This window comes from Aythya fuligula, chromosome 4 (assembly GCF_009819795.1).
Source record: "Aythya fuligula isolate bAytFul2 chromosome 4, bAytFul2.pri, whole genome shotgun sequence".
NCBI lineage: Eukaryota > Metazoa > Chordata > Aves > Anseriformes > Anatidae > Aythya > Aythya fuligula.
Window position 1 is genome coordinate 19,729,989 of NC_045562.1, and position 14,682 is coordinate 19,744,670.

At 37.4% G+C, this 14,682-nt stretch overlaps 1 protein-coding gene across 1 annotated transcript; it reads right to left on the reverse strand.

The window, feature by feature from the left end:
- Positions 1–178: 178 nt before the first annotated feature.
- FAM149A (family with sequence similarity 149 member A) lies at positions 179–14,262 on the reverse strand. Its single transcript, XM_032186995.1, has 14 exons — positions 14,182–14,262; positions 11,665–11,775; positions 10,254–10,386; positions 9,711–9,853; positions 8,301–8,426; positions 7,968–8,144; positions 5,939–6,126; positions 4,253–4,407; positions 3,107–3,210; positions 2,667–2,891; positions 2,230–2,350; positions 1,410–1,538; positions 960–1,020; positions 179–433 (listed from the first exon to the last, which is right to left on the reverse strand). Exons 1-14 carry the CDS (start codon positions 14,226–14,228, stop codon positions 360–362), a joined length of 1,794 nt encoding a protein of 597 aa, XP_032042886.1. The 5' UTR covers positions 14,229–14,262; the 3' UTR covers positions 179–359.
- Between the last annotated feature and the right edge of the window lie 420 nt (positions 14,263–14,682).

The following is a 14,682-nucleotide window of genomic DNA, read 5'->3' on the forward strand; positions in this document are numbered from 1 at the left end:
GTTGGATGTTAGGAAGAACTTTTTTACCGAAAGGGTTGTTAGGCATTGGAATGGGCTGCCCAGGGAAGTGGTGGAGTCACCATCCCTGGAAGTCTTCAAAAGACATTTAGATGTAGGGCTTAGGGCTATGGTTTAGTGGGGACTGTTAGTGTTAGGTCAGAGGTTGGACTTGATGATTTTGAGGTCTCTTCCAACCTAGAAATTCTGTGATTCTGTGATTCTGTGAATACAGGCATTCTGGATGATCACAAGGCTCCGCAGAAACTGCACGTTTTTTGCCACACGAGGTACTAGTTGGCAAATTAAGCATTTTAATCTTCCATTCAGTGCAGAAGGCTTCTGTTTCTTTCTAAGCTACATTAAGAAGCAATCTGAAATCTCTTGCGTGAGGTCGAAGGATTTCTCTGAAAGGATTTGTAGTAATGCTGTGAGCCTAAAAAATATAAAACTCTGTTAATTGTGGTAGAATCTGAAAGACACTCCCATACAATATATGAGTTACTGCCATCAGCCTCCTCAGATCAGTACTTGCTGATCCATCTTTATTCTCACAGCACCTTTTATGTGATTATTACAATCAGATAATTATTTAAACTCAAGGAACTTCCAAACAAAAATTGTTACCTACAAGCACTTAAATAACCTTGTCATGATTGTAAATATTTTTACTGAGATTTCAGTGTATAAGAGGAGGGGACATCATTTTCTCCCAAGGCATAACAACCAAAGGTGCTTTTGAGGGTTCTTAGCAGTCAGCTTGGGCCATCTCAGACCGAGTAGTGAGAATGAACATCAAAACAAGGCACAACAGATCCTACCAAGTACATCCATTCTTTTATAATGAGATGAGTGCTCTCCCTGAGCACTTTATTTCTCCACTGTAGAATGAGTTAGTAGGTTTTATTGACCTTTCACTTTCCAAGTGATTTTTACCTGGCCTACCTATCAAAAATCCTTACCTGTCCCTCTATGGTTAGCAAAATCCATGGGAGTCAGTGATCTTTTCTGAGGTGTGTCTGTCTGTAAAAAGGAATGAAATACTATTAGATGGTACAGTATTCTTACCTGCTGAAATGGTTTGACAATCTATTTTTTATGGTCTAGTCCAGCACAGTCAGCCCAAAGTGCAAAGCTATAAACAGTACTAAAAACTGCACACTTCCATGCAGATTGCCTCAAAGGATCTGTTTAGTACATTACACCCGAGGAAATCTCTTCCTCATACACTGGTCGTGCTTTATGTTCATATTCTCCCAAAGCCTTTTAACATCCTGCTGTGTAGAGGGAGCAGGAATCCACGTACACTGGAAATTAGGAGACACACATTTAATGAGACCTTCTATAGACCAACAATGGATATAAGTGGACATTCTTCACTTTTCCATACCTCTAATTACACTGTAACATACCCTGAATGTATGAGTTGTGTTGGGCCTTGAAAATTGATCAATAACAACAGTTCGTTCTCTGAGTGGCCGCTGTTCTGTACTGCCAGGCACTGCGCTTGACACTCTGCTATAAGCATATCTTCCTCGATGCTGAAAGAATTAGAGAGAGAACTGAGAGAATGCAGTGACTGAATTTTTAAAAAAAAAAAAAAAAAAATGTTCTCACTCACCATGAGCACTGAATTAAAGTCATTTAAACCTACTCATGTTTTTCATACAGATTTGAGCCTTTACCTATACACCAATCTATAAACCCTGAAGGCTTATATTAGAAAAAAACAACTCTACGTGTGTCTCAATTGAAAACAGTGTTCAGAAGTGAAATAATATCACAATGCCAATTTAGTTCTGTTCTTGTTACTTATTATTTTTTCTATTCTTCATAAGTAGGCCAGAATCAATTTGATTTATATTATTTCAAGACAGTATTATCTTCTAGTTCTCACAAACTAACAAAAAGAACAAAATACTGAAAAAAGCTATTTAAATCTGGATACACAGAAATACAAATCTCGTTGTTTGGCTATTTGTTTATTTTTTTTACTCTGTTTTCAGATAAAAGTTTTTACTATTTTTTTGGTTTTTGTTTAAGGCCTTTGAACTGTTGTCTCTTGCATTTAAATGTACCCCAATGTACTACACATTAGCACATTAAGACCAGGTATTAGGTAAGAACCAGCCTGAACTGTAGAATTGCTCATTTCAACCAGTGATGCAGAACAATTTGCTTATTTTCAAACAGCTTGAGGTTCTTTACAAGTACAAAACAAACACTACTTACATAGTTCTGTTGTAATCGAGGGACTGAAAGATACTGTTCAACAGCCTCTGAGTTTATTGGTGGTAACTTGTTTTGGGCCGTATGTGCACCACCAGAAGATAAACGATCCAAGCCAGCAACCCTACAGAATTTTAAGGGATTCTCTTTTACAAAAATTCACATTTAAATCTTCTTCACTGCAGTAATGTGAAATTATTAAGCAGTTCATTTCTTAATAGAGCTTGGCTACAGAAATTAACAGCACTTAACACAGAAACAAAAAATAAAACAAAGTGCCTCTCCTCAAAAACCACAGTTCTGCATGCTATATTTTTCTCTCTGAATTCTAGTATCAATAATAAGTCTTGTGCTAGTTCTCAAGGTTTTTGCTAAATCCTTCACTATTGAAGGTTCAGTAAAGTTCTGAGGAAAGCAAAAAATAAAATGAAAAAACTCACAATTTAGTCCCCCTAAGGATTTCATCATTGTACATATTAGGAGCTTTTGAGGAGAGTTGGTCAGAAGTGAGAGAAGGTAACCTACGATGGCTTGGTAGCTTCCTAGAAGATGCCGGCAGTACCCGAGATGATGAGAGAACACAGTTATCAGCAATTCTCTCCAGTCTAGTACGCACTGAATTTGGAGCACTGGAGCCATTCTTGTGTGGTTTGTCTTGCTCATTCCTAGGAAAAAAGAAAGGAGAATGAGATATGGAAAGATGAGAGAAAAAGGTAAAAGTATTTGTTATATTTCTTGAGCATCATTGTAACCCTCTGAAAATCTAAACATTGTCACACTGGTGATGCACACAAAGATGGATGACTTTTTAGACCTGCAAAACATCTTTCATGTTATTTGAATTATGCTGCATTTTAGAAATTTTCCTACCAACACTTACTGTATTTTTTCTGCTGTGGCAATGTGCCTCTGTTGGAGTGGTTTTGCTTGAATTGTCATCACACCATTCAAATCACTACAGAAATTGCTGGAGAAACGGTGAACCTAGTAAAAGCAACAAATATGCATTAAATTTTCTTTTTTTGAGAGAAGATCACAAGAAGCACATACTTAGAAGATATTTTACTTGTTTATTTAGAGAAGCTTCTGTTAGAATACAAGTTAGAATTCTGTTAGAATACAAGTATCAGGTGAAGCAAATACGTTGTTTTACTTATTTCAAAAAATCTTACAAACAAAAGTTGGGGAAATTAGTTATTGAATTGAAATTTAATTTGCAATATAAGCTTCAGTTGAAACTGAAATTCAGTTCTCAGACTTTCCATTTTCCCTCAACACAGTCCAACTCTGGGGTACTGAGTCTGAGCATTACTTATCTGAGCATTTTACTTCTTTTGGCTGCTGGGACCACTACAGAGCCAAGTATGCCAATGTGTTATGCAATCTCCTCTGCGTTTCTTATCTTGTTACCTAACAAATGTTGAAAAAGATCAGATGGAATAGAATGAAGTTGCTTGCACTGAATGCACAGACAGAAAGAAAAAGAAAAAAATAAGCCACAGAAGCAGTGGTTGGAAAAGAACAAAAATGTGCAAAACCGGAGCAAAGGGACAAGGTAGGAGGCAGCAAGCAGAACAACTACAACAAAAAAAAAGTATTTTACCAATACAAATACAAGCTTCCATGAAGACAGGTATGCTCTAATGCCAACACTGTGGTGTACTGCAAAGTCCTCATTTGAGAGAAGCAAAGGAAAAGAAAAGGAGTGAGTTTGAAATACACAGGGTTACAGCAACTGAAGCTGCTGTTTCACATCCCTGCAGTCCAGGGAGGAAATTGAATTTGTTATTTTAATTCTATGAAGAGCATAAGACTCAACCACAATAAAAGCAGAATTGTTTTCTCAGGAGGGAATACAGACTTTTACAGAATACAATTTGAAAAGAAAAATAAATAAAATAATCATTCCAAATCAACTTCAGCAATATCTTAGTGGTAATGGTGCCCTTAGGAACCATAAAATAGGAACAAGCAATAATGGGAGAGAAGTACAACTTCCCAGAATGCTGCTTGAGGTTATTTTTACCTGCAGTGATGAAACAGAATGAGATCCAAAAGATACACTTCGTGTTTCAGAGCCTCTGGAAAGGGGGACACTGCCAGCATCTGCTGTAACTCGACCAACAGGCAAAAGTGGCAGTTTGCATGTAATAGCTTTCAGTTTCTCCACCTGTTTGTCCTCTATACAAAAAAAAAAAAAAAAAAAAAAGCAGAGGGAATAAGAGCAAATAAGGGAGAGAATGTGTTGATCCTAGCAATATGAAACTTCACGGTAAATAATTTCTTATTAATTTTCCATAATATTTAAGTTGCCACAATATTTAAAAACCTACCATAAATATGTTTTTTTAAAACATGTCCTATTTGTTTATGCTTTCTCTGACAATGAGAAACAAGCTGATCTATAAGGATAAAGTTTGGGGTTGTTTTTTGTTGTTGTTATTTTTTAAAAGTACTTGTAAAGATTCTTAGAATTTTATTTTAAAATTCCCAAATAATTTTTTCAAGCAGAAAAAAAAAATATTTACAGAAAAAGAATAATCCATACTAAGAAAAAGAAAAATCCATACTACAGAAAAAGAAAAATCCATACTTTTCTGTCAGCAGCTAAATACTTTTTTTTTTTTTCAGGAGGTGGGTATACATCATTATCTTATTTCTATTATAAACTCAAATCACAGAATCACAGAATGGTGGAGGTTGGTAGGGACCTCCAGGTATTATCTAGTCCAACCCCCCTGGTATTTGGTAAGCTATGGATTTGTTATAAGGTGATGCCCTTCATAAAGATAAAGGATCTAATCTGTCCTCTCCAAACTATAACATTAACCTAAAATACATACTTGGGGTGTGAAAAACCCTTTTCTACTTCATTTAACATATGAAACATGATGTTTAGGTGCTGAAAGTATTCTGAAAAATTCTGCCTTTTCTTTTTTTTTAGATTTAAATTTGAGGCCATGTGTAATTTCCAGTGCTTACACCCAGATATTCTTCTGCTATTGTCCTTTTAAAATATATTGAAAGAACTAAAATCTCCCTCAGCCTGTAGCAATAACGTATGCACACCGAGGAATAGTTTCACTTCTACTTAGTTTTCCTAGCTTTTGCTTTTCTTGACCACAGTCTGTTAGTACTCCAAAGGGTATATATATATATTACATAATATACATTTTATATATAAATGTATATATGTGCATCACCATTTCTTCATCCCACATCAAACACTTGAACTCCTGCACTGTCAGCAGGGCTGTCTCTCTCTCTGTAACAATCTGACTGTGATTCTCTTTATTAACAAAGCTCAAACACTGAGAATTAGAAGACTTTGATTCTTACATCCCAGATTCAGACCAAGTTGTCAGTGAACGTCTTCTAACTGTGCCAATTGGTGATTATGATTTAAAACCAACCAAACAACAACAACAACAAAAACATGGTCTCCAGAAATGGAGTTATTTTGGTCAATCTTATGCCTTTTTTTAAAAACACTTCTAAAGCAAAATTCAATGAAAAATAATAGATTTTTTTAATTATTATTTTGTTAGGTGCATTTGTGGGTTGGCTTCTAGTAAAGCATTACATACATTATAATGCTGTACTACAAACACAACTATCTTAAAATACTCACATTCCCCAAGCTTTATTCAAGGGAAAAAATATTTTTGTCAAGTTAAATTGTATCAACAGTGTATCTCAAAATATCATATACCTCTGATATTGGTTTCCCATTTTTTTTTAATCAGTTCCTCCAGTATTCCAATTACATTGCTCCAGATATGGTCAAATACTTCAGAAGCCACAACATCTTTGATACAGGCATTGGGAGAAACAGGGGGAATGCCATGCTTACTCCTCTTCTCAGCAAGATGTATACTCTTTTGTTCCAAACTCTCATCACTAATAAATGAAGCCATTTGAAACAAATTACCAAGGATTTTGACTGTTTTCTTTTCTTTCTGACATACTCAATAAATAGAAACATACACATGGAAGAAAATAGATGTAGATCACCAAAAATAAAAAAAATTAAAAAAAAATCAAACATACCAATCACCTATGCAAACAGTACCAATCAAATATATATCATGTTTTCTATTTCTTTTGCTTGCAAGTGAATAATAATATATTTTAAAAATCAAGGTATTACAACAGAAAGAAATGCGGCTCTAAAAGAAACAACTCTAGAAGGAAGACACTTATTCATTTGAGATGAAATCCTATGCCTTTTACCATAAAGGAACTATTGTCTGTTGCATTTGGCAGGAGGACCATCACACAAAATACTTCTTTTTTATTAGGTCCTGTGTACCTGTATATATCTACAGCACTCCGTTAGTGATCAAAATCAAACAACTTTAAAGGATTTCTGCTGCCTCACATGAATACCAGAGCCCATGACCTCTTTTCTTTCCCCTACTGTGTGGACAGTTACTTTTTTTTCTTCCTATTACATATGGAATTATGGTGTAGCAACACTTCCTAATTTGGTCTTCTAATGCACTTCCCAGGAAGAAAGTTTTAACCTATACATATTATATATATATATATTATATATATATATATTACGGTATCATATTTTCTTTTAAGGAAATGCATTTTTTCCTGAGATTACAAGGATGATCCCAAATTCATAATGGTCTCTACTACCTCCCTTCCTATTTTCAGTCACTTCTTCCTCAAATTGGACTGCAGTTTGAGGACTGCATTCTGAGACTTGTCTGTATGGTCCAACTCACAAAATGACCAAGCTATTTTCATAGTACGCTTTGTAATGCCTAATGTTTTAGTTAGGAAGAATAAAAATATTTTGGGATTGCATCTCAACAACAAAACAAGAAACATGATATCAGGAGTCATGGAGTAGAGAAACACACCTTCATCTGAGTCCCTCTCCCAAGCTTTTTGCTTACTCGGTAAAACAAAGTGATACATCACTTCTAGGAGGACTTTCAATCCTCATTTCAGCTTCCAAAAAGGCAGGTGCCCACACCCTTTCTTTCAAAAACAGGATTAGAAGTGTCTGTCTGGATCTCGCTTTGCCTGGTTCCTCAGTTTTTCGGAACAACCATATATTTTCCTGTAAGTGTCTCAAGCTTGAGCACAAAAAGTTATGCTTTGTGCTCTACTAAAGGTTCCTCCTCACAGAGGCCTTTTAGAAAACAGACTGTAACAGTCTTTCTTCTACCCATTTGCCTTCTTGCTTGAAAATTCAACTGGCCTGCCACAAGAAAACTTGGTTGCATTTTTGAGAAGACACTTGCATTACTCATCACTCGAGAATGTCCTAAATGCTGGCTGTATCCTGTGTCTCTTTTTGTAAAGATGTTCTATGATGCACAAAAAGGATTTAAGATTCATTAGGGCAGACTGAGAACAGATCCATTGCAAAGACCCTAAACAACCTGGTGGTCAAGGCACTCACCTGCAGAAAGGGGATTCCGTCATTCTACTCCCTGTCTCAAAATTAGTCACTGTATTGAATCTCCATGCACAAAATACCTCAAATCAACCAGTGGTTAAGGCATATTCCTCTTACAGGGGAGATGTGAGTTTTAAACCACTAGAAAGACAACACAGCTTATCTTCCACATGCCTAGTGAGTGCTTTGACCATTCTGCTATTGAATACAAGTACAGAAGGAACCATATTTTACAGAAGAGAAACCCATTTTATGAACCCTGACCAGACTCAATGACAATTTTTCATGATATTCAAAAACACATATATCTGTTATTTACAGCTCATTGTTGTCAAAGGCAAGATATTCTTCTACTTTTCCATCCGCATCATAGATTTCTTCTACCAGGAACGAATACATGGACGAGTCAGAGGCAGAAATCATAGTGGAAACTAAATCTAGTGATTTGTGTACTGGAGGTGCTGTTGGAATCAGTTTAGAGCCTGAAATGCAGAGCCTGAAAAAATATCAACAAAATTATAATTAAATAATCAAGGAAAGAAGAAAGTGCCTATTTAATTATACTGAAATGCTTCAGTAATATAAAAGTAATATTAGTACAAAATTTCTGAAAAGAGAAGATCAAAATTAATCTTAAAAAAAAATGACATACTCTTTTATATTAATAGTACATTCACGGAGGCCAGGTAAACACTTAGTATTCACAGAGCTATCATTTGGGCTCTCAAAATGCTGAAAGCCTTCATCGTTTGGTGACAGGAGCTGCTTTCCTATAACCCTGGGGAAAAAAAGAGGAGTGAGAGAGAGAGATCTTAGACGGAAATCCACTGCAGGTGCAAATATCAAAAATACAAATATCTGTAAACAGTGGGCAATGCAAAAGCATAGCTTAATTAAAATTGCTTTGAATAAGCACAGTATGGAGCAGCCATACAATACACTGCCCAGTATTTAAGTCATTAAAGTTAATCTCATTTATGAAGAGGAGATGCTAGCATACAGCTTTTAAGAGCAAATAAAGTCAAACTTATCAGATTGCTATAAAGGTGGATGAAGTAAAAAAATCGTTCTCCATTTTATGGATGTTTATTCATAATTACACTTTATGAATGTTTATTCACTTTTACAGCATCTATAAAAAGGAAAAAGTGGATTAATGCTAGTGAAAATTGCCTCAGATTCACTTGATAGGTGTATCTTATTCCTAAGAAAGTGTGACAAGCTTTCTTAGTAGATTGCAGTTTAATTTGCAGAGGCTTATGACTAGTAAATACATATAAAAGCATTAAAAACATCACTGTTATTGAAAAATTCATTTTAATGGTGTTAAAAATTATTAACTAGAATATAGGCACATGAAGGTCTATGTCTAGAACAGCCAAGAGACACCACACCTCACTAAGAATGACATGCCATCACTTATGAAGGCAGGAACAGTCCACAGCAGTGCAACACTGACTTCTGTCCTCTATACTGTAACAAGCAGTCATTGCTCTACCTGGACATTTTTCACATCTATGTAAAACAATTCTCATTAATCATACATGCATCCTTGTATCTGTTCAGCTAGGTGTTGCTGGGCTAATATCATACATTGTTTCACACTGATATATATAGCCTACATGCAGCATATTTGAAGCATGTGGTTGCCTTCATTTTTTATTTATTTTTAGGAGAATCAATAAAAGAATTAGCACTAAATTTCTTGGGATTTCACAGTATGCCTTCACTTACAGTAAAAACAAATGTTTCTTTTTAAGATGTATTCTTTAAGTAGAAAAAGTCATTATGAAAATGGTGCATTATTTTCTTCTTTTCATCTTGATAAAATATCTTTGCTTGCAATCATTGTATTAATCAGAATAAAGCACATTGACTGCTTAGTGCACAACCCCCCAGAATTACTGTTTAACTGTGGCACAGCTCAGTCCCAGAGATCCACATTTGATTGCAGAAGTGTTACTGATACAATACATCAAGAGCAGTTCATATGAGGATAGCCCAAAAATTCAAATTAGAGGGATAACTGGTTACAACAAGTACCAGCAAGAAATTTCCTTACCTTAAATGAAGAGACCGCTCAACCCAGTCTGCACATTCTGCCTGCAGGCTCTGAGTTTGGGAGGTCACTTTTCCTTCAAACAGCATTTCATCAATATCCCAAAATAGCTGTTGCACTCTCTGTGTGTTGGCTTTATCAAATTCCTAGAGATAATAATAGTTGCCAGCAAACACATATAATGATATTAAAAAACAATATTTGAAGAACAGGACAACTTAGACTTGGTAGGTATCTCAAAATGGATCTTCAAACCACCTGCTTTGGTTCATATGCTGCAGTACAAAAAGAAGAAGTAGGTGGCATGGTGGCATAACCTCTTCATTTTTTTTTAAAACATATCAACTGCACTGATTATCAATTTGCAAACAAAACTGTTTAAATATTCGATTAATGTACTTAATCAGAAGGTTGTTATGGTTGAAAGCAATTAACTGTTCTAATAGGATGTGCTGCATGTCCATTTTCTGAAAATAAATAAATAAATAATAATAATAATCTTTTCCAGAATATTTAAAATATACTGTAAAAGCTTCTTTGACATACATCATCCCTCCAGGAGTAAACAGAACTTCTTTCAGTAGATAACCCAGTAGTACAGCTTTTTATTTCAGACCAAGAATTATTCAAGTCTGTGGGTGTTGTATGACCACTAGATGAAAGCGATGAAAGCGTTTCACTGTGAAAAGAAGACAAATTAAAATGAAGAATACAATGGTTTTCTATATAAACATTTTAAAAATAAAGCAACTGATCCCATAAACAGACAGTGATACATATTCCTGTTGGGTGCATGACTTTCAGGACATGCTATTAGAGCTGATATAAAGAGTTTTAAGTGAATGCTTTTAAGCACAGTGCAATGGGTACTTGCTTCTATTGGTACCAGTTAGTGCCTTAAAGGCAATTTCTTCTACTGTATTATGCATTTGTATTTATGTATACCATTGTAACCATAATGACACTCTAGAATACGCACAGATATTCCAATACTTGCATACATACACATAGATGTACCTACATTTCCACCTCTAACAATTATTTTGTTTTCTTCAGTACAGTTAATGGGCAAACAAAAACTACATGTTAAAGATAACATAAGCCCTCTTTAACTCCATTAGAAGCTATCACGAGAAAATGATACAAAACCAAGCATTAAGTCTCTACAAATGTTTTGATTAGCATGAAGCTACATATCCATACAAAGTGGCTTTTATTCTGTTAGACCTGGTAGACTTTAAAACATGAGCTCTGGGATTTCAGCTTCTCAAAGCTCAAGTTGGTTCCTGCGAGCCACCACCAACTCTGGGATACAGCAAAAGCCAGGGCAGTCAGACACGTGGGCCTGGCAAATCCTAACCAATGTCAACTGGAATGAAATTTCTTGAAAGTTAACTGACCTGCAAAGCTGGTTTGCGTCATTTGCATTTAACCATGAAGTCTGACTTCCCTTCCAGGCTTAATTTCTGCCCTTCATTATCCTCTGAAAACATGCAAGCCCATAACACAAACCACGAGTAAAATCCAAGCCCACTAAATAATGATTTAGGTCAATTAATACCCTAAATGCTGTGTGATCTGCACATTTCTATACGTTAAGAGGAATTACCCAGCTGTCAGAAGCAGAAAGAGAAAACAAAACAACATATTCTAAGCAGGAAATATACAAAATATTAAGTAATTTACAGAACGCAAAGGTAAACAGATGTTTTCTTACTCTTACAAAAATAAATAAATATGACTAATATTTAGAATCCTGAACATAGCTATCTCAGCTGATTAAACTGCTGTTTTACTTGCTAGTTCAAATAATTTCAGAAGTCAAATTCCTTACTTTATAACTGTAATTCATGAGAATGACTAAAAGCATGACTGGTGAAAATTAATACCAATCTTGAAGTAAATATTTAAGCCAAGAGTCCATTAATGAAGTACTTATTCAGAAGTTAATGCATACCAAGTGTAGTTATTGATGGCTTCCTGCACATTTCTCTCAAAAACTGCTGGAAGAGATTCTCCACTTTTTCCTGAAAGACACTGATTTGTGGAACTTCTGAACAGTCCCTTCCTTAAAAGAAAAAAAAAAAAAAAAGACATTAAAAATAAGACATAATTTCTTAAAATTAAATAAAGTAAATTAAATTTCTCCACTGGAGAAAGCCAACAGCAACTCTTGAATTTTTCAATCATAGAATGGTTGAGGTAGGAAGGGACCTCTGGATATCATGCAGGATACCTGGTACCACTTGCCCAGGGCCATATCCAGGTGACAATCTTATTCATCGTAGATAAATATTTGCTTGAAACTATCTGGCTTTAAAATGGCTTTTATTTTACCTTATTTACATGTAAATTGAGACTTATTTTACTCCACATGTATTCTACTTCAATTTTGCACTTCAAACTTTGCAATGAAGCACAATTGCTTCATTTGCAATGAAGCAGCAGCACCTCACTACTCCCAGAACAGAGCATAGGCACAGAATAGCAATTGTCCATACAGTAATTATTTAACTGTGTTTCTGCTTGACCATTAACCCAAAGCCAGCTTTCTCAAATGTACATCTGCATAAAAAGCTACATATATGTAAAAGCCAAGCAAACAGTGGTTTTAACTAAGACTATGAATACTCAGCGTGGCTGTCCTGTATAAGTGAACTGAGCTGTTAGTACAACATCAAGAAACATGGGCATATACAAATGGGCTCAATATAAAACCAAGCCAAAGGCTTTCTATTACTATGCCTTTGAAGCATAAAATAAAATATCATAATAACAAATAATAACAAATTCTAGAACCTGAATTTTTGGTTCTCCAAATACCTGAACACGTTCAAATTTTGAAACCTTATCTTTCAAACCACACTGATGAGTAATAAAATGCAGTAAGGAACAAGAGTATCTCCATCTTTATTACTAGTCTTAATTGAATACCTTTTAAGAGAGGAAAAGACATTTAGCTGACACTGTTAATAGCTATACATTTCTGTAATTCGACTAAATTCCATCCTAAATAAGCTAAACCCATCTCTTCAAAATAAATATATACAGATGTGTCAAAATGTTGCTCAGAAGCACTTTTAGAGTAACAGATTACTCCACCTGTGGAACTGCCTATTTTCATCCCATAAAATCCTCAGGTCATAACCATGAATAGCAGCACGATTGCATCAAAGTACATTTGTGAATGAGTAACTGTATGGAAACAGCCCACAGTTTAGGAGTTCTCTTGATTTCTTTAACCAAGAACTATGCACTGGCCCTGCGACGGTTGGGATTTCTCAGCTTTCTTCCTATTCCTTCTTGTTTTTGTCTTGCATCTACACAGACTACAAAGATACAGACCTCAAAATCCAACTGCACACTCAAACAAACCACATCACACATCATCCTACTCCTGTGCCTTGGGAACCCACCAAGAACCCACCATGTTTGAACTTCTCATCAGGGAATAAACACTCTGTCTTACAAATCCTTGGAGGCTGGGACAACAGCAAGAGAAGGCATCTTTGTGTGCTTGCTCTGACCTTCCTCCCTCATCCCTGCGCATCTGCTTTGGGCCACTGTCAGAACCAAGGGGCCCCATGAAGAGTGGCAGAGCACAGCCCCATGGAAACTACATGTTTCCTGACACCAAGCCCTACCTCGCCAGCAATAATGGTGAGCCCACAGCCCACCTTACCACGTGGGAAGCTGGTTCACTCCACCCTTGTGCATCCCTCTCTGCCATTTCATTTGCCACATTATTGCCTGGGCAGTTTTCCACAGTCTTTCTCAATTTTTTCATAGCTGATTCTTGCCTTTAGTGCCTTTCCACAGCTTAGTATCACCACCAAGCCTTTTCATGTCACTGCTCACCCCCTTACCCGGTCAACTAGCTTGAATTGCCCAGGACCCAGCACAGACCCCTGTGAAACACCACTGGAGGAGGGAGCTGTGTGCTTCCTGCTGCAGTGACCTGCCCAGGCAAGAAACCCCTCTTGCATCCCAGCTGCTTCATTTACTGGGAAGTCTTTCAGGAGCCCCACTAACCACATCTCCTGGATCTATAAGGATCTTCACAGAACCTCAAGTGCTTTTCTGTTGGCTTCAAGGGCAACCTGAAGCTACAGATGCACAAAACAAGAAATACCAATGAAATCTCTGTGAAAAGATACATATAGATGGCATAGAGCGGGGTATAAGATGTAGCAAGAAAGCCTTCCTGCTGCATCACCGCACTGCACACACCCGTGTTACTCCGGGGAGCACATGACTCCAGAAGCCGAGCCAGGAACTGACTGCAGAAAGCCCCCAACCCCCCCCATAGCACCCTTCCCCAGCTCTGGGACCAGCAGCAGCCGGTTCCTGACAGCTCCCCGGCCCTCCCCGATGTCCCTGCAGCCGCACACAACCCGGGAGCCACAGCCTCAGCAGGCGGCGGCGTTCATCTCCCAGCTGCAAAACCCAGTCTCCCCACGGCCCCCTCACTCACCCCACGACGAGGAGCCCCCGCGGGTCAGCGCCCCTGGCCCTGCTCATGGGTGTGGGCACGGCTCGGCACGGCTTAGCACAGTTTGGCACGGCTCGGCACGGCTCGGCAGCAGCCCCCGCCAGGCCTTCGCACCGCCCCCCGGCCCGCCCCGCGCTGCCTCGCCTCGCCTCCCCCCTGCTCCTCGGGCTGAAGAGGGCCTGGAAATGCCCTGCTGGGTAAAAGTCCGGTTGCTCCACTGTTCTTCGTGGCAGCAGAACGTTATTTTTCAGGGAAGCACAGAAATCTGGCAGTCATTGCCCCGCTGCCTTCTCTCAGACGTGAAGCCAGAGCTGCGCCCAGCGCTCGAGGTGTAGCACGTTGCAGTGAAATGATGCTTTCTGCCCTGCTCCACCAACTTATACGAAAAAGGTAAATTGGAAAAAAAAAAAAAAAAAAAAAAAAAAAAAAAAAAAAAAAAAACAATACCAGCTGCATTTCTCTAAGCCAAGCCTTTTCTTTTTC